This window comes from Peromyscus maniculatus, chromosome 8 (assembly GCF_049852395.1).
Source record: "Peromyscus maniculatus bairdii isolate BWxNUB_F1_BW_parent chromosome 8, HU_Pman_BW_mat_3.1, whole genome shotgun sequence".
Lineage (NCBI taxonomy): Eukaryota > Metazoa > Chordata > Mammalia > Rodentia > Cricetidae > Peromyscus > Peromyscus maniculatus.
The window spans coordinates 54,677,857-54,695,447 of NC_134859.1; the positions used below are offsets into that span (position 1 = coordinate 54,677,857).

Sequence of the window (17,591 nt, forward strand, 5' to 3'; positions counted from 1 at the left end):
GGTCACGTGGGTGTCTGGGAGGAGCTCGGGGTCACGTGACACAAAGAGGTCACGTGAGGGGCCGTCTGCTGCGCAAAGTGGGCGGGCTTGTGTCACGTGGCATGGGGAGAGGTGGGCGGGGCCCTTGGTAGTGTTCGAGACGTTGGTGGTGGAGGTGGCCCTCGGCTGCGGGGTCCAGGGCTGTGGGTCCAGCTCGACGGCCCTAAGCTCTCACCCGGCTGCTCCACGCCGGCCGCCTCGGGCGCGTCTCCCGCACTGGCCCTGCCCTGTCGGCGCCAGCACGTCAGTTTGCGGGTGTGCGCAGGCGCGGCGGGGGCGCTTGGTCCCGTTGGGTGGGCGGCGGAGCCCGGGAGCGCGCGAGCGAGACCATGGCGGGCAGCGGCGCGGGGGGCGGTGGTGTCGGCGAGACGAAGGTGATTTACCATCTGGATGAGGAAGAGACTCCCTACCTGGTGAAGATTCCTGTCCCGGCGGAGCGCATCACCCTCGGCGATTTCAAGAGCGTTTTGCAGCGGCCCGCCGGCGCTAAGTACTTTTTCAAGTCTATGGATCAGGATTTTGGGTAAGCGCGAGGCCTAGACTGGGAAGGACGATGGGTGTGCTAGGATGGATTGAGCGATGTCGAGGGGCACCGGTCTGCCTTGGAATTTTTCTGGCCTGTAGTGGAACATAGCATATTGTACTGTGCTAGGGTAGATCGCCCATCCCAAGACGGACAAGGTTATCGTTGGACACAGAGAGCTTTAGGAGAACGGCCTGGACTTGAGGAAACCAGAGGCAAGAAGATTAGGTTGGAATAATGGGGCGCTCTGGTTTGTTCGGCTCTCCTCTCCTCTTGATTTTAGCCAAAAGGCTAAGAGGCGATGCTTGAGAATATTCTAGGCTGTGCTGAGATTAGATTCATCGATCTTTTGGTAGTCTGGGTATGTTCTCAGATGGCTGCATGAGAATTATATAGAAATTCTGTAGGTTTTTTTTGTTTGTTTGTTTGTTTGCGTGTTTTGATTTGTTCTTTTGTTTTGAGACAGGGCCTTACTCTTTGTATCCCAGGCTGGCTCCGAACTCATGGAGTTCCTGCTTCAGCCTTTAGAGAGCTGGAATTAACAGGTGTGAGCCAATATGCTGGGCATGCAGTGTCAGTATGTAGACTGGGCTATAGTTAGTCAATTTAGGCTACCCTGGCTCATTAATTAGGTCCCATAGTATCATTATTTTGGGACAGTGTAATCTGTAATGATGCAGAGAGGTCTCTCTTGGTACTTAGATCTTAGGTTGTTTTGAAATAGGTTTTTTCTGGCAGAGTTCACACCATTCTGGACCCCACTGAGTTCTTCATGTTTTCTTTTTTTTTTTTTTCCCCTGAGGGGAAATTGGAGGTTTGTTTGTCTTCATTTTGAAGAGATTTTATGTGTATTGGTGTTTTGTATGCTAGCATATTTGTGCACAAGAAGCATGCAATGTCCACAGAAACCAGAAGATGGCATGGGATCTCTTGGAACTGGAGTTATATATCTTAGCCTCTACGTAGGTGCTGGGAATTGCACTCCAGTCCTTTGGAAGAGCAGCCAGGGCTCTTTACTGCTGAGCCAGGATTTCATTCTGTACTAAAGCTACCTAGGGCGCACAGTGTACAACAGGCTCACCTGGAGCTTGTAGCAGTCTTGCCTCTACATCTGCATCCTGAGTGCTGGGACTAGAGACGTGTGGCATTCTAGCTGGCCCAGACCTGGGTCCACTGTGTCACAAGACCGGGGGGTGGGGGTGGGGGGTGGGGGGGGGAAACGGACGGACCACGGGGGACGGGGACACACGACACAGGCTGGTGGTGCCAGTACAGCTGTTCTGGGGTATTGCAGTCAGTACTGGTGCGGACAGCTGCTTGTGGGGAGACAAGGGGGCTATGCTAGAATAGATTGGGTTGTTCTAGGGTAATTTGGAACATTCTGGGTGATCCTGGGCTGGACTGGGACTCTGAGTGAGGCAGAGTAAGGCAGCCTTTTGTTTTGTAGCTATGGGGACTGAGCCTTCTGTGTGTCCTCAAGCTCAGGGTTTGAAGGTAGAGTGCATTCGGTTCTGATCGCCTGAGTCAGTACAAGCAAGGAGTGCAAGGTACTGGGGAGCCGAAGGTTCTCTCCGGCCCGGATCTGGGAGCGCCTCCTTAGCTGTGAAGAATCCCTGTGGTTGGAGCACATTCCCCATCAGCTAGAACTGAACAAACGACTCTCGCCAAAGAGTGTTTGACACGGGCAAAGTGATACTATCCAGGGGGTTGTCTTGGATTTAAATCAAGGTTCTTTTTGCATTATAATTTTAGGCAATTTATTTAGCTTTTGTGCTTTGATTTCTTCATCTGTGGCATGATGATAATCATAGTGTAAAATGCTTAATTTAGGTGCACAGCACATGGTAAATTCTTGGTGGCTGGTAATTTTCATTTAGTATTGAGGCTAACTAGTTCATAGACTAGATTATAGTGATACAAAATTGCCTGCTTTGGAGGAGACTGGGCCATGCTGAGGTTGGGTTATGTTGGGAAGACTTGTATACGCTGAGCAGACCAGTGGTGACTGGGCTATGTCGTCTTGACAGCAAGTATATGAGGCATTTTCCCTCAAAATGAGACATACACCCAAGGCCCCCAGAGCATAGTTAATCAGCCAAGAAGTTTTATTATTTTTATTTTTTAGATTTTTTTTTTGTGCTTATTTTTGTGTATGTGAGTGTTTTGCCCACATGCATGTATGTATGTGTATCATGTGGGTGCCGGGTGCCTGTGAACGTTTGAAGAGACCATCAGATCCTGGAACTGGTTATGGATGGTTGTGAGCCATTGTGTGGGTGCTGGGAACTAGACCTGGGTCTTCTGAGGTAAGTGCTTTAACCACGGAGCCAACTCTCCAGCCCCGGACAAGAAGTTCTCATACTGGGGTTTATGTGTGTGAAAGAGAGCCTCACGGCTCATATTTGTTCACTGCGTGTCCGCTAATGCTTACTATTGTCAAGGCTGGTGCTGCACACCCAGGACACATGTGGAACAGGATAGGTGCTAATGATTTCTTGTGGGTATTGAGAAGGAACAAGTCTAGTCTGCTGCAGGAACCTGTGGGAGGCTGGCCACCAAGGCTGGGCTTCAGAATTTCTCAGGCTGAGCAGATTGCAGCCGGAAGCCTAGCTTCCCCTCTCCGTGGGAGCTTTCCTAGTGTGGAGTATTGTCGTTGCATTTAAGGGTGTTTTTATCCAGCCAAGGCCACACATCTCTGGATGTGAGTTAGGGAGAACTAAAAGGTGGTAGAACAGCAGAGAACCACACGAGGACCAGAGCCTTTTGTGGGACAGATGTGTAGACCAGGGAAAGGTTAGCAAGACTCCTAAAGCTGTTGGAGCAGTTGGAGAACTGTCCCGAGTGGGGTTCCAGGTTTGGATCAGCTGGGAAGAATCCTTTGGAGTGGCATTGTATCCCCCGGGTGGGAGAGGGTGAAATGAGGAGGGAGACTGGAGTTGTTTTCACATGTGAAAGTAAATAGTTTCATGGTAAAAACAGAAGAGCCAGGTGCCATGGTGATGCGTGTGGGCGTGGTGACATGCCTTTGGTCCCAGGAGGCAGAGGCAGGCAGATCTCTGTGAGTTCCAGGCCCATCTGGCCTACATAGTGAATTCTAGGCCATCCAGGAATACAAAATGAAACACCCTCCCCCTAAAAAAAAAAGGCAGAGGATTGGGTATGGAGTGATGGAGAGATGGCTTGGAGCTTATGAGTGCTTGATCCTCTTTCAGAGGACCTGAGTTCAGTTCCCAGCACCAAAATGGTAGCTCACCACTACCAGTAACTCCAGCTCCGGAGGGTCTAATGCCCTCTTCTGTCCTCTGTAAGCACCCTCCCATGTTCACACGTGTGACAGTCATACACACCTATGTACATTAAAAAAAATAAAGAGGACTAGCCAGGGCAGCAGTGAGTCAGCATGCTTGATGCTTGGATCGGATGGAGATTGGAAGAGACTTTGAATAAGATTTGGGGTCTCTGTGTCTTCCTTTTTTTTTTTTTTTTTTTTTGGTTTTTCGAGACAGGGTTTCTTTGTGTAGCTTTGCGCCTTTCCTGGAACTCACTTGGTAGACCAGGCTGGCCTCGAACTCACAGAGATCCTCCTGGCTCTGTCTCCCGAGTGCTGGGATTAAAGGCGTGCGCCACCACCGCCCGGCGTGTCTTCCTTTTTTATATATATATAATTTATATTATTTGATGTGCATTGGTGTTTTGCCTGTGTGTGTATGTCTGTGTGAGGGTGTTGGGTCCCCTTGACAGTTGTGAGCTGCCATGTGGGTGCTGGGAATTGAACCCAGATCCTCTGAAAGAGCAGTCAGTGCTCTTAACCTCTGAGCCATCTCCCCAGCCCCTCTCTCTGGATTTTCAAGACAGGGTTTCTCTGTGTAGCCATGGCTGTCCTAGAACTCACTCTGTAGACCAGGCTGGCCTTGAACTCAGGTCTGCCTGCCTCTGCCTCCTGAGAGCTGCTGCTGCTGCTGCTTCTTCCTCCTCCTCTTCTATTATTATTATTATTATTATTATTATTATTATTATTATTATTTGGAGACAGCATCTCTCTACGTAACCGTGTCTGGCTTCAAGTTCACAGCGCTCCTCCGGCCTCTGCCTGCACGTGTTAGAACTGAAGGTGTGCACCGTCACCTCCCTCTTCTGACCGCTCTGCTCTCTCCACAGTGTGGTGAAGGAGGAGATCTCAGATGACAATGCCCGCCTGCCGTGCTTCAATGGAAGAGTTGTCTCCTGGGTAAGGCGTCATTACCCAGTGCTTCCAGCCTCTCCCCGCCCATTGGCGGCCCTGGCGGGAACAGTGGGCATTCCTTAGCTCTCTCTTTCTGCAGTCTCCCATGCGGGTTGCCTTTCTCTGGGCTGTTCTCCCAGGCTCTGAGACCCTGTTCTCTTTCTGCTCCTTTCCTTGGTCTTTTCTCGTAAGCCACTGCCCAGTGGGTCCATGTGTCCTTGCACTCTTTCAGCTGGTGTCGTCAGATAACCCCCAGCCTGAGATGGCTCCCCCAGCCCACGAGTCTCGGACAGAACTGGTCCCTCCACCTCCACCATTACCGCCCTTGCCACCGGAAAGGACCAGTGGCATTGGGGACTCAAGGCCTCCGTCCTTCCAGTGAGTCCTGTACAGTCTTGAATCCAGGGGAGGGGAGTGAAGAGGGAACCCAGTGCCAGCCCTTGGGGAGGGGAGCCCGAGGATTTGGTTGGTGCTCTGACCTACTGACATTGGTGGGAAACTCTCTACCTGTGCAGCCCTAATGTGTCCAGCAGCCATGAGAATCTAGAGCCCGAGACAGAAACCGAGTCTGTTGTATCACTACGACGAGAGCGACCTCGAAGGAGAGACAGCAGTGAGCATGGCGGTGAGGGGCAGGCCCTGGAGGCAGGGTGGACCGGGAGCGGGAGGGAGGCAAGCCTCAGCATGAAGAGCAGAAGAACGGGAGGCCTGGCTCCTGAGGTTCTCTTTATACACAGCTGGTGGCCACAGGCCCAGTGGTCCCTCAAGGCTGGAGCGCCACCTGGCTGGGTATGAGAGTTCCTCCACCCTCATGACCAGTGAGCTGGAGAGTACCAGCCTGGGCGATTCGGATGAGGAGGACGCCATGAGTAGGTATGGTGCCCGCATCTCTCCCCAGGGCTCCCCCCCCCCCCAGTCAGTCTTGTTGCGCTTGCCTCCTGACCACTTGTACCTCCAACGCCCCGCTTCTCATTGCTGTCAGGTTCAGCAGCTCCACCGAGCAGAGCAGCGCCTCCCGCCTCCTCAAGCGCCACCGAAGGCGGAGGAAGCAGCGGCCGCCGCGCATGGAGAGGGTGAGGTTCTTTGGGTGAAGTGGGCCCTAGTGACCCAGAGGCTGGGGCTTGTCTCCGTGTTGTTGAAGAGCGGGCCCCCCCTTCCTGTCTCCCCGCCACAGACCTCCTCCTTCAGCAGTGTCACCGATTCCACGATGTCCCTCAACATCATCACGGTCACACTCAACATGGGTATGGAAGGTCCTTACGAGAGACGGGAGGAGAGGGTCTCCGGGGCTTCTGGGGCCTAGTCCCTCATGCGGACTCTCCACAGAGAAGTACAACTTCCTGGGCATCTCCATTGTGGGCCAGAGTAACGAGCGGGGTGACGGAGGCATCTACATCGGCTCCATCATGAAGGGGGGTGCCGTGGCTGCTGACGGACGCATCGAGCCTGGCGACATGCTGTTGCAGGTGGGCTGACAGGCTGGCTGCTGGCGTGGGCAGCGGCTCTCAAGCTCTCACACTGCCTCTGACCACGCCGCCTCCCTTCCAGGTGAACGATATGAACTTTGAGAACATGAGCAACGATGATGCTGTACGGGTGCTGAGAGACATCGTGCACAAGCCAGGGTGAGCCTCTGCTGGGTGCTGGTCCTCAGGCCTCTGGTTTTTAGTCCTTTTGTCTTCGTTTTGCAATTTAAGAAAGAGAAGTGAGCCGGGCATGGTGGCGCACACCTTCAGTCATAGCACTAGGGAGGCAGAGCCAGGTGCCTCTGGGATTGTGAAGCCAGTCTGGCCTACTTAGTGAGTTGCAGGCCAGCCAGGTCTCCAAAACAAAACAAAATAACCAATCTAAGTGGCTGTACATGTCACTCCAGCCTAAATCATGAAACCAGGGTGGTGAAGGCCTCAGAGTGCCCCCCGCTGTGCGCCCCTTCCCACTCCCCCCCCCCCCCCCCACTGGTGGTAATTACTCTTGACTTCTCTGGTCAAGAAAACCTTGATGGATTTTCCACCCGTGCCTGAACCCTGGACCAGGACGGTTCAGTGTTGGCTGTTTCACGCTTCCTGTGAATTGTGCAGCGTGCATTCCTTGTTTCCCTCAGCAGTGGGTTTTGAACTTAGCCGTGTTGGTGAGTCACCCACATTGTGAAACCCTCCACTCTCGCTTTCTCGAGCCTGGGTAGGCATGTGCTCCTTCTTCCCCGTCTTCATGTCCTTGATCCTCCCTGCAGCGGGCCTTGGTCCTCCCGAGGACCCCTGCTTGCTTGACTGGCCTTCTCTCCACAGCCCCATCGTGCTGACCGTGGCCAAGTGTTGGGATCCTTCTCCCCAGGCCTACTTCACCCTCCCCCGAAGTGAGTGATGCTCGGGCCGGGTCTGAGTTAAGAGACCGGGGGAGCTTGGGCACGGTGACTTAAGCTTGCAATCTTGGCACCTGGGAGGCTAAGACAGGAGGCTCTCCCGGAGTTTGAGGCCAGCCTGGGCTAGAGTGAAACCCTGCCTCAAACAAACAAGAGCAACAGAGATTGGACGAGCCAGAAGATGAGGCTGGGCTTCTGGTTGTAGGGAATGGGTTCAAGAAGGTCAGGGGAGGGCGGAACAGGATTTTTAATCCTGGAGCAGACAGGGCTAGTTTCCTAGGGTTGAGCAGTGGTGATCTTGGTGATTATTGTATTTTTGTACCAGATGAGCCCATCCAGCCAATCGACCCTGCTGCCTGGGTGTCGCATTCTGCTGCGCTGACTGGCACCTTCCCCGCGTACCCAGGCTCTTCATCCATGAGCACTATTACATCCGGCTCCTCCCTGCCTGATGGTGAGTCTCGAGCCCCTCCCCACCTCCCTTTGAGTGGACCTTTCTTCAGTTCTCGGTTGTCTCCTCTGTCAGGCTGTGAAAGCCGGGGTCTCTCCATCCACATGGACATGGCCTCTGTGACCAAGGCCATGGCAGCCCCGGAGTCTGGGCTAGAAGTCCGGGACCGCATGTGGCTGAAGATCACCATCCCAAATGCCTTTCTAGGTATTGCCAGGCCCTGGGCAAGGTGGCGTGGGAAGGGGAGGAGGAGACCAAGGCTGGGGCAGCGCAAGGCCGAGGGTAGGAGTTTGGAGGAGAGTCTGACTTTCCTGCCGCGGTTGCTCTCAGGCTCCGACGTGGTAGACTGGCTGTACCATCACGTAGAAGGTTTTCCCGAGCGCCGGGAGGCCCGCAAGTACGCCAGCGGGCTGTTGAAGGCAGGACTCATCCGCCACACTGTCAACAAGATTACCTTTTCTGAGCAGTGCTATTACGTCTTCGGGGACCTCAGTGGTGGCTGTGAAAGTTGTAAGTCACCTGCCCTGGTGTGGGAGAACAGGTTGTCCTATCTTGTTCTGCTGTCCAGCCCTAGACCTGGCCCAGAAACTGCAGCCAGGGCCACCAGGGTAGTCAGGTCCCACACTTGGCCTCGCGGGGGCCAGCCATGGGGGCTGATGCGTGCCGTGTGCTGCTGAGTAAGCTGGTACCAGTTGCAGAGCTGTAGTCCGAGGGAGAGACTCATGTGTCCCGCAAGAGCATGCTGGACGGGTGACGGCGGCCCTGGTTGTCTGCCCCAGTGGCAGAGTTCTCTGTTCCAGGCCTTCATGATCCCTTCGTGGGTGGCCCTGGGGAAATGGTTCCTGGTTCCCCTGTCCCCAGGAGTCCTGGCCCTTACGGCAGGGACATCTCTCCCTGTCCTGCAGACCTGGTCAGCCTGTCCCTGAACGACAACGACGGCTCCAGCGGGGCCTCCGACCAGGACACCCTGGCCCCCCTCCCCGGGGCCGCCCCCTGGCCCCTGCTGCCCGCCTTCTCCTACCAGTACCCAGCCCCACACCCCTACAGCCCACAGCCGCCGCCCTACCACGAGCTTTCATCGTACACTTACGGTGGAGGCAGTGCCAGCAGCCAGCACAGTGAAGGTGAGTCCCCCGCACACCCCGTACCTCCAGGGCAGAGGCCATAGTGGAGGGACTGGGGCGGAGAGGCAAGAGCAGGGGCTGGGGGTCCGAGGCCTCTGGGCTGAGCTTCACTTACCCCGTCCCCCTCCCCCCAACAGGGAGCCGGAGCAGTGGGTCCACAAGAAGTGATGGGGGGGCCGGGCGCACAGGGAGGCCTGAGGAACGGGCCCCTGAGTCCAAGTCTGGCAGTGGCAGTGAGTCCGAGCTTTCCAGCCGAGGAGGCAGCCTTCGGCGGGGTGGGGAACCTGGTGGGACTGGTGATGGGGGCCCCCCTCCGTCCAGGGGCTCGACAGGCGGTACTCCTAATCTCCGAGCTCTCCCAGGGCTCCATCCCTATGGCCCGCCCCCAGGCATGGCTCTCCCCTATAACCCCATGATGGTAGTCATGATGCCTCCCCCCCCACCCCCTGTCTCCGCTGCAGTGCAGCCCCCTGGTGCTCCTCCAGTCAGAGACCTGGGCTCTGTGCCCCCAGAGCTGACGGCTAGCCGTCAGAGCTTCCACATGGCCATGGGCAACCCCAGTGAATTTTTTGTAGATGTTATGTAGGGCCCACCTTGAGGCCACATTGGTCCGTGCCCTGGGCCTGTCAAGTTTCAGCTCGGTGCTCCTCATAGTGCCGGGGTCATCCTGGTGCTCGGTACCCACCACACGGTTGTCGCCACTGTGAGTCTCTCCAGCAGTGCCTGGTCCCCCCTTCCTCCGGGGTAGTCGGGGACCTTTGGTTATTTTTAGCTTTATTTTTTATAAGCCTTTTTGGGGATTAAAATAGACTTTCTTATATTTTGGGGAGTATTTTTGTAATAGACTTTTTCTCTTTTATATGAAGAATCCCTTCATATAAAATATCCTGGGTCCCTTCTAACCCCAGAATATGACCACCACCTCCAATTGCCTAGTTAGTTGTCACTTGGAGGGGGGTGGTGGTTACTGGTACCCTGGGAAGAGGAGGGGGGCACTGGGTACCCTAGACAGCAGTCCACGGAAGCTGGTGTGTACTTGGGGACTGTGTAGCCGCCTTTGTTCCTCTATTTATTTTAGTCACTTGTATAAAACACTAAATAAAGCAATAGAGGCCAATCCCCCAAGCCTCTGGCTCCTTTCTTTGGGAGGCAGGCAGTGGAGAAGAGGGATGAGGGAGACACAGAGGGACAGTGAGGGACAGAGCAGAGGGTGGCCTGTCAGAAAGTCGGGAGGGAAGCAGGAAGCTGTGGAGAGGACGGCGGAGAGGCCCAGCAGAGGGTGGTTGTTAGAAAGTTTATTGTTCGTAAGGCAGTAAGTGCTCCAGAGGACAACAGGAGAAACCGGGGCCCCATAAAAGGGACCTGGGTTTTGGCATAAGAGAAGGCACGTAACAATGTTGGGCCTGACTGGGAGTACTCAGATTCCAAGGGGGTTCCTGGTGACCACGCCCCCACTCTCCACCATGGCCTTGGAGATGCTTTTGAAGTTACGGAAGAGCTGAGGCTGGTGAGGGTTGGATTGCAGGTTAACCATGTTTTCTCGGATGCGTGCTGCAGCCTGGGGAGAGGGAAGGAGAGGGTCGGCCTGTGTCTCCATCATCCCCTGTCCTGGGGAGCTCCAAGGCTCACCTCAATACACCAACTATCACAGAGCATTTTCTCATGCTGTGCTTCGGGGTGGCCCTCACTCAGGGATCTTGAGGCTCTGTAAGGCAGCAGGAGGTTAAGATGATTGTGAGCTGTGGCGCTGGCCCGGCTACTCTGGTTCGAACCTCCCAAGCGTCCCACTCTGCCTTCTTACCTGGAGAGAACCACCACCATGGCATAGAGGTCAATGGCTCCATCTGCCAGCCGGTGGAGCAGGAACTGTTCATCTGTCAGGTAGATGAGGGCGGGGGTGTTAGTCTGAGGGAGGCGGGGAAGGGGGGTGTTACTCTGAGGGGGGGGCGGGAGGGGGTGTGTGTGGCAGGAGGTAGGGGGGTTGCAGCGCTCACTCACTGACAATCCCTTTCTTGTGCTTTATCAGCTTGGCCTCCACCACAGTGGCAAACTGCTCCAGAGCCTGTACCATCTGAAGAGACAAGAGTCACGGCGCAGAAGAAGCGGGCAGCCCTTGCTACAGGCTCTGTCCTAAGGACTACTCACCAGTTCACCGCTGCGACTTAACTCTGGGTGAACAACTCCCGAGAGACTCAAACCACTGCCCATCCCTGTCCGCCTGGAAAACAGCGCAGGAGTGAGTGGCTGGGTAGCTGCTGCACACCACCTTGTCTTTCCCTGACCTGTCTGTCCCTGGCTTACCGCCTCAGCTGCTTGCCTGCTTCTCCTATCAGGAGGCCCACGTTCGCAAGAGGATTCTTCAGGGCATTGCCAAGCCCAGTGAGTTCCTTTCCTTTGTCCTGTGGGGGAGGAGGGTCCAACAGTCAGGACTCGGTGTCCTTCACAGTTCCCCCCCCCCCTCCTTCCTCTTACCATACAGCCCTGCAGAGCCACAAACAGTCGAAGAATGTCATTTGTCCCTTCAAAGATCCGGAAGATTCGAATATCTCGGAGCACACGTTCTACTCCGGGTTCCTAGAGCAGGGGAAGACACATAAACTTCTGTTGCAAGGTGCCTGTCCACGCCGTAGGATGCCCGCCCATGCTGAGGGACACTCCATACCTTCATGAAGCCCATGCCCCCCATTATTTGGATGCACTCATCTGTCACTCTCCAGGCTGCTTCCTAAGGACAGACCCAGAGGAGTTTGGTTGGGGAGCTGAGTTCCGGAACTGAACTCTGCCCTTCCGTCATGCCTGGGTCCTCACCGAGCCAAAGATTTTGCTGATGGCGGCCTCTATCTGGAAGTCTGTGAATCCCTGGTCCATGTTGGCACTCAGCATGTAAGCCATGGACTGAGGGGGCATAGTTGGGACGTGGAAAGAAAACAGGAAGAAGCTGTGTGAGACAGGGTGGTGGTTCACACTCCAGTCTGCAAGACCGGCTCTGCTCTACTCCCCACAGCCCTTGCATTCACTTTATCTTACTCCCTGGCCAGGTCAGACAAGTCCAGTATGTGTTCCTCTGATTTGGTAAGCCAGGCTCCCAGGCCTCAGACTTGAAGGAGGGAGGGGGTTAGAATCAGTATTTGGTGTAGCTGGGGAGCACTCAGAACATCACTCCTTCAGAAGCTGAACTGACTATGCCTCCTCGCATCCCCTAGGGCATTGGTGTAAAGCTGGAGACCCACTGCCCCAGGTGCTGCTGGGGGTTGTAGTCTGACCCAACTGTGAAGAAAGCCTTAGGGCTCCAGGGGGAGAGGCACAGGAAGCCCTTACCTCAGTCACATACTGCAGAATTGCCATCCGAGCCAGCTTTTCCTGAATCATCCCAAAATTATGAATTTTGTCCCCAAACTGGGTACGGTTAGTAGCATGATCAACCTGAAAGGCACATATATCCCGCTGGTGATTCTGCAGTCTCCACCGGGGTGGGGACTGGAGACCTGACCCAGAAGATCTGGAAGTGTGCGTGCGTGTGCGCGTGCGCGCGTGTGTGTTGCTCTGATGGAGAGGGTCCCCTCAGGGTAGTTGGGGCACGTGCAGAGTGATTTCTTCAGGCTAGCTAGGGACTGGGGCAGGACTCACCGCCTTGGCAATAATGGCTTTCATGGTGCCCGCTAGGGTTGCAGACATCCCAAATCTCCCATTGTTGAGGATGTTGACGGCAACCTTGAAGCCGCTTCCCACCTCTCCTAGCACGTTCTCTGACGGCACCTGAACGCCATCAAAATACACTTCTGCTGTGTTAGATGCTTTGATACCCATCTTCTTTTCAGGGAGCCCACTGAAAAGGCAGGGCAGGAAAGAGGAGGTGTGAATAGGATGCCGGGGAGGAAAATGGCCTTTCTGGTCCTTATGATCAGGGAGGAACTCCCCAGACTTAGAGAGGGTACGGGCACTGCACGTGTGCCCTAGGGCTGCGGAGGTCCGGCTCTGTCCTGTTACCCGAGTTCTCCCAAGGAAACAAACTGCCCACTTCCTCTGTCTCTTGTGCATGCCCCGGTGTGACCTGTAACATCTGGTTTTGAGAGCCCAGTGCCTCCCCCTTCCTTGATTCTACCTTGTCTTCTCCATGCTCACTCACTGGGTAACACCTCCAAAGCTCCTTTCCACTACAAAAGCTGTGATCTTCTCTTTCACGGCCCCCGTGGCTGCATCTTTAATTGGTGTCTTGGCAAAGACAGTGAAAATATCTGCGATGCCCCCATTACTGTGGAAGAATGAGGCATTGGTAAGTGGTGTGGTTCATAGCAGTGAGGTCGGGAGATTGAGCTAAGGGAAGAAGAGAAATGGAAGATTGCCTGATCCAAATCTTGGTTCCATTGAGAGTATAATATTTTCCGCAGGGGCTGGGTACAGCTGAGCATCGGATGGAGGCTGCATCCGACCCACTCGAGGGCTCTGTCAGGCAGAAAGCCGCCACAGCCTGCCCTGTTGGGGAGAGAACCGCTTTACCTGGGATGGCCATCAAAGTTGTGCCCCTCCCATACTACTCCCAAGCAGATCCTTGTAACAATTGCACACTCCTTACCCCTAGGTCCCTTAAGGTTGCCTTACCAGATGCCACTTTGGGGAGGTATTTTTCTTTCTGGGCCTTTGTTCCATAGAGCAGGATGCCTTTGAAGCCGATGCTCTGATGAGCTCCCAGGGTGACACTAACACCAAGGTCGTGCATGCCCACGATCTCTGCCAGGCGAGCGTACTAGGGGGAAGAAGGCATCTGGGGATGTAACGGGCTGCCCTGAGAGAGAGTGGGCCATCTCTCCTGTGAGCATGTGAAAGGAAAGAGGGATCATAAAAAGGCCTGGGAGGACTGGTGATGTAGCTCAGTGGTAGAGTGCTTGTCTAAGCACGCACGAGGCCCTGGAACGCTTCCTTAAGAAAACAAGCAGGGACATCAAAGGTCCTAGACCTTTGTTTTTTGTGACAGTCTCACCGTGTAGCCCTGGCTAGCCTGGACCATGATAAGTAGACCAGTCTGGCCTCAGACTCTTGAGGTCTGCTTGCCTCTACCCCCGGATGTGCTGGGATTAAAGGCATGCACTGCCATGCCCAGCTCTCCCTGGTCCTGACGTGAATATTGCTTACAACCCTGTGGCCGCAGGTCCCTAAAGACTTGGGTTTCGGGCTTAGGTCCTTGGTCCTAGTGGGCTGCACATGGCTCATGTTTTCAGGGGAAGATGCAGACACAGGTGAGAAATAGAGCAGGCAGACAGTGTCCCTGGCTGCTTGGCCCCAGTGATGAGGAAGCTGGAGCAATGTGGGTATTAGCAAGTTAACCAGGGGAATCCTCTTACCTGGGTATTGCAGAGGCCCAAACCGCCCAGCTCACTGGGTACTTGCAGACCAAATGCCCCCAGTTCCTTGAGGCCCTGCATGGTCTTCTCCTCCACCTGCTCTAAGGAGTCATTCTTGGCAGGATCATTCACTTCCTGGGCAAGGAATAGGACCTCATATTCAGAGGCTCCTTTAAGCTTAACATTTGCTACCCCAAGAGGTGCTGTACCCCAGCCACGTACCTCAAAGAACCGGGACACTGGCCCCACCAGCTCTTTGAGAAATTGTGTCTGGTCCTGACTAAGCACTGCAGGATGGGAAGGAGAACAGGCCAGTCAGGTGGGGAGGCTGCCCCGCCCACACTGCCACTCACTACCCCCTTGCTTACCAGATGGGTATGGGAACACCTGATCCGTGGTGAGCTGGCCTTTGAATATCCCCACGGCAAAGGACTTAGATTCCTGGGCAGGGAAGAGAAGTTTCAGGGCGCTGGTTGGGTGCGTCTACTGGCTAGAAGGGTCAATCCAATTTCCGGGTCACTTACCGCCTTGGCTGGTTTCTCTCTGGTAGACACATCGGAGAGGGTGTCTGGCTTGTCCAGAACCGCCTGGGGAAAGGGGACGAGCAATTAAATAGGCTCGCGATGGGTCTTAGGGTGTGCCAGGGAGAACCCCGGGAAGCGCTGGCTCTGGCAACTGTGCATCAGTGTCTTTTTCCCCTACTTTCTCACTAGGGCACCCTGGCTTGCCCTTTCCCCTAGTTTCGGTGCCAGGGCTGTCACCGGGTGACCGGGAGGAAGAGAGACCCCTGTTGGTCGCAGGCTAGCGGTAGCCCACAACTCCCATTCCCACGCCGCTGTCACGTACCTGAGCGGCCTCACTAGCATAAAGTCGCGGGGCAGAGGTGGGCCGGTTTTGTCCCAGGAGCACAGTAGATCGTGAGCTGTAAGGAGTCGGGGTTCAGTCCTGCCCTGGTTTCCAGACCCACTGCCCCCCTGCCACATACAGACCTTCGGGACCCCAGCCGCAGCAGCTGCCGCCCCACACTCGGGGTCATCCGAGCCGACTGCATCTCTAAGCCGCCGCGGAAGCCTTGACCGCTGACCTCTCCTTACGTCCCCGCCTGCCTAAGGGTTGTGTGTCTGGGCCCTGACTCATGCTCCACAATGCTCTGCGCGGTGGGGGCGTGGTCGATCGGACCCGGATGCATGGTGGGAGCTGAAGTTCCGGCGTGCACCCGCTCCCTATATTCTGACTGACCTAGAGTAATCAATCTTCAAGCGATCCGTTTTCTTTCCCAAACTCTTTAGTGCAGCAGGTCCGAACTAAAGTCTAGTCCAGCTAGAGGGATGGAGGTAGACTGGATCGAGTTAGAAGGGAGAGGTGGGAAAAAGGACGGTAAGGTAAATGTCAAATGCAGAGGCATGGGATATTTGGAAAATGTCTCCAGCAAATGAAGAGGGGAATGGGGTGGCAGAGTCAAGCTGGGGTGTGCTCTAAGCAAATTCTGAGACCTAGGAGGTTTCACCAGCTCAAAACATCTAAAAGCACATAGTAGGAGCCTCTGGTCTCTTTCAATGGACTGGGAGAGACCGAATCAGGAGGATCATCGTGAAAAAAATTTTTTTGGTTGAGGGGGTTCGAGACAGGATTTCTCTGTGTAGCTTTAGAGCCTGTCCTGGAACTCGCTCTGTAGCCCAGGCTAGCATTGAACTCACAGATATCCGCCTGCCTCTGCCTCCTGAGTGCTGGAATTAAAGGCATGTGCCACCACCGCCAGGCCTCAGAGATCCTGGTTTATCTATCATCCATCTATCTATCTATCTATCTATCTATCTATCTATCTATCTATCTATCTATCTGATGCCAAATGCTGTTTATTGAAGGAGGAAGGAGTTCTTAAATACAGGCTTACAGCACAATGGGAGAACCCCGGAGGGCAGAAGTTCACTACCGATGTTTTACAATCTTGCATCTAAGCTGTTAACGCCCATATGCAGGATACACAGACAAGGAACTTCCCTTAAGCATTCAGGAGGGTGGAACCTGGCTGGGAATTAGCATGGGGAGGATATCAAGGTCAAGGTCAGCAAGCAAAGCAACAGTTACCCAAATAAGAAATTTATAGTTTTTTTTTTTAAAGGATTTTATTTTAATTCTGTGTCTCTGTGTGTTTGTATATATTTTCCTGCATTGAGTGCAGTGTCTGTCCAGGCCAGATGGGTCCTCCGGAGCTGGAGTTACAGGCAGTTATGAGTTTCCTGATGAGGGTGCTGGGAACATAGGTCAGGTCCTCTAGAAGAACGATGTACCTGCAGCTATTCCTTCCTTCCTTCCTTCCTTCCTTCCTTCCTTCCTTCCTTCCTTCCTTCCTTCCTTCCTTCCTTCCTTCCTTCCTTCCTTCCTTCCTTCCTTCAAGACAGGGATTTTTCTGTGAAGTCCTGACTGTCCTGGATCTTGCTCTGTAGACCAGGCTGGTCTCGAACTCACAGAGATCCACCTGCTTCTGCCTCCCAAGTGCTGGTATTAAAGGTGTGCGCCACCACTGCTCAGCGCATTTCTTTATATTTTTTAAAGGTTTATTGTATTATTTTTTAATTTTATGTATATGAATGTTTTGCCAAGATGTATATATACACATGAGATGCCTGCCTGATGCTGGCAGAGGTCAGAAGAGGGCATTGGATCCCCTGCAACTGGAGTTACAGATAGTTGTGTGCCACCATGTATGTGGGCGCTGAAAACTGAACTCAGGTCCTCTGCAAGAGCAATAAATGCTCATAATTGCTGAACCTTCTCTCTCAAGCCTCATTTAAAAGTCTGTTGATGTGTGTGCGTACTCTTTCAAGCACTTGTCAGAAGACAGCTTTCAATAATCAGTTCTCTTTCCACCTTTATGTGGGTTCCTGATGTCAGGCTTGGCAGCAAGTTCCTGTGCCCGGTGATCCATGTCACCCCTCTTTCCATACTTGTCACTGCCGGCGTCAGGTCTGGGAAGAGAAAGAGCTGGGCTCAACTTAATTCTTTTGAATTGCTGGGACTGCCTTAGAGGAAACTGTTTTTCTCGTCTTTCGGGGAAGTAGCTAAATTATACCTGGCTTTTGGGGAGGCACACTATGTGGAGTCCAGTGGTACCTGGGGACCTGTGGAAGAAAACCCACGATCTGCTTGCCTGCTTTATTAGCCACAGCTGCGTCGGGAGACGGCAGCTCAACTCCAATCTTGTCGGATTAGGGAGATTAAAGCAAGAGAAGAGAGAGATGTCCCAGAGACCGAGAGGTGAAAACGGGTCTTTGGAGGGGAGATCTGGATCTGTGATGGGGGCCCCCGGGTGCTCTTTTTGTTCCTGACTCTTTCCACGGGGGTCTAGCGTGGAAGGACGAAGGCCGGGGAACCTTAGACGACTAACTGTAAGTGACTTGGCCTCACTCCCTCGTCGTCACTTCTCACCAGCTCCCCGGTCAGCTCTCTGGCTCTTGGCACCCCCACTCTTGCGGTGGGCACCTCCTCTTCTTACAGTGCTGCACAGTGACCTTTTCCAGGCCTTGCTGGGTG

The 17,591-nt window shown here is 54.1% G+C and overlaps 2 protein-coding genes across 4 annotated transcripts; one reads left to right on the plus strand and one right to left on the minus strand.

The window, feature by feature from the left end:
- Positions 1 to 18: 18 nt before the first annotated feature.
- Positions 19 to 9,835, plus strand: Dvl2 (dishevelled segment polarity protein 2). Of its 3 annotated transcripts, none has more exons than XM_015992289.3 (15): positions 19 to 562; positions 4,721 to 4,790; positions 5,017 to 5,162; positions 5,300 to 5,397; positions 5,522 to 5,657; positions 5,767 to 5,857; positions 5,959 to 6,028; positions 6,111 to 6,250; positions 6,333 to 6,409; positions 7,070 to 7,137; positions 7,469 to 7,597; positions 7,670 to 7,801; positions 7,925 to 8,104; positions 8,500 to 8,718; positions 8,856 to 9,835. In XM_015992289.3, the coding sequence occupies exons 1-15, from the start codon at positions 369 to 371 to the stop codon at positions 9,302 to 9,304; spliced, it is 2,199 nt and encodes a 732-aa protein (XP_015847775.1). In that variant the 5' UTR covers positions 19 to 368; the 3' UTR covers positions 9,305 to 9,835. The 3 variants fall into 3 exon arrangements, with proteins under 3 accessions (XP_015847775.1, XP_006973464.1, XP_042138230.1); XM_006973402.4 differs by having other exon boundaries at positions 52 to 562; positions 5,300 to 5,409; XM_042282296.1 differs by having other exon boundaries at positions 118 to 562; positions 5,300 to 5,409; positions 7,469 to 7,801.
- Positions 9,836 to 9,998: 163 nt separating this feature from the next.
- Positions 9,999 to 15,396, minus strand: Acadvl (acyl-CoA dehydrogenase very long chain). The gene is made up of 20 exons (XM_006973401.2): positions 15,047 to 15,396; positions 14,904 to 14,979; positions 14,582 to 14,644; positions 14,426 to 14,498; positions 14,280 to 14,344; positions 14,058 to 14,192; positions 13,318 to 13,462; positions 13,062 to 13,191; positions 12,845 to 12,970; positions 12,346 to 12,544; positions 12,037 to 12,141; positions 11,527 to 11,613; positions 11,381 to 11,443; positions 11,191 to 11,292; positions 11,020 to 11,117; positions 10,864 to 10,936; positions 10,717 to 10,789; positions 10,520 to 10,592; positions 10,348 to 10,423; positions 9,999 to 10,276 (listed from the first exon to the last, which is right to left on the minus strand). The coding sequence occupies exons 1-20, from the start codon at positions 15,106 to 15,108 to the stop codon at positions 10,136 to 10,138; spliced, it is 1,965 nt and encodes a 654-aa protein (XP_006973463.1). The 5' UTR covers positions 15,109 to 15,396; the 3' UTR covers positions 9,999 to 10,135.
- Positions 15,397 to 17,591: the final 2,195 nt, after the last annotated feature.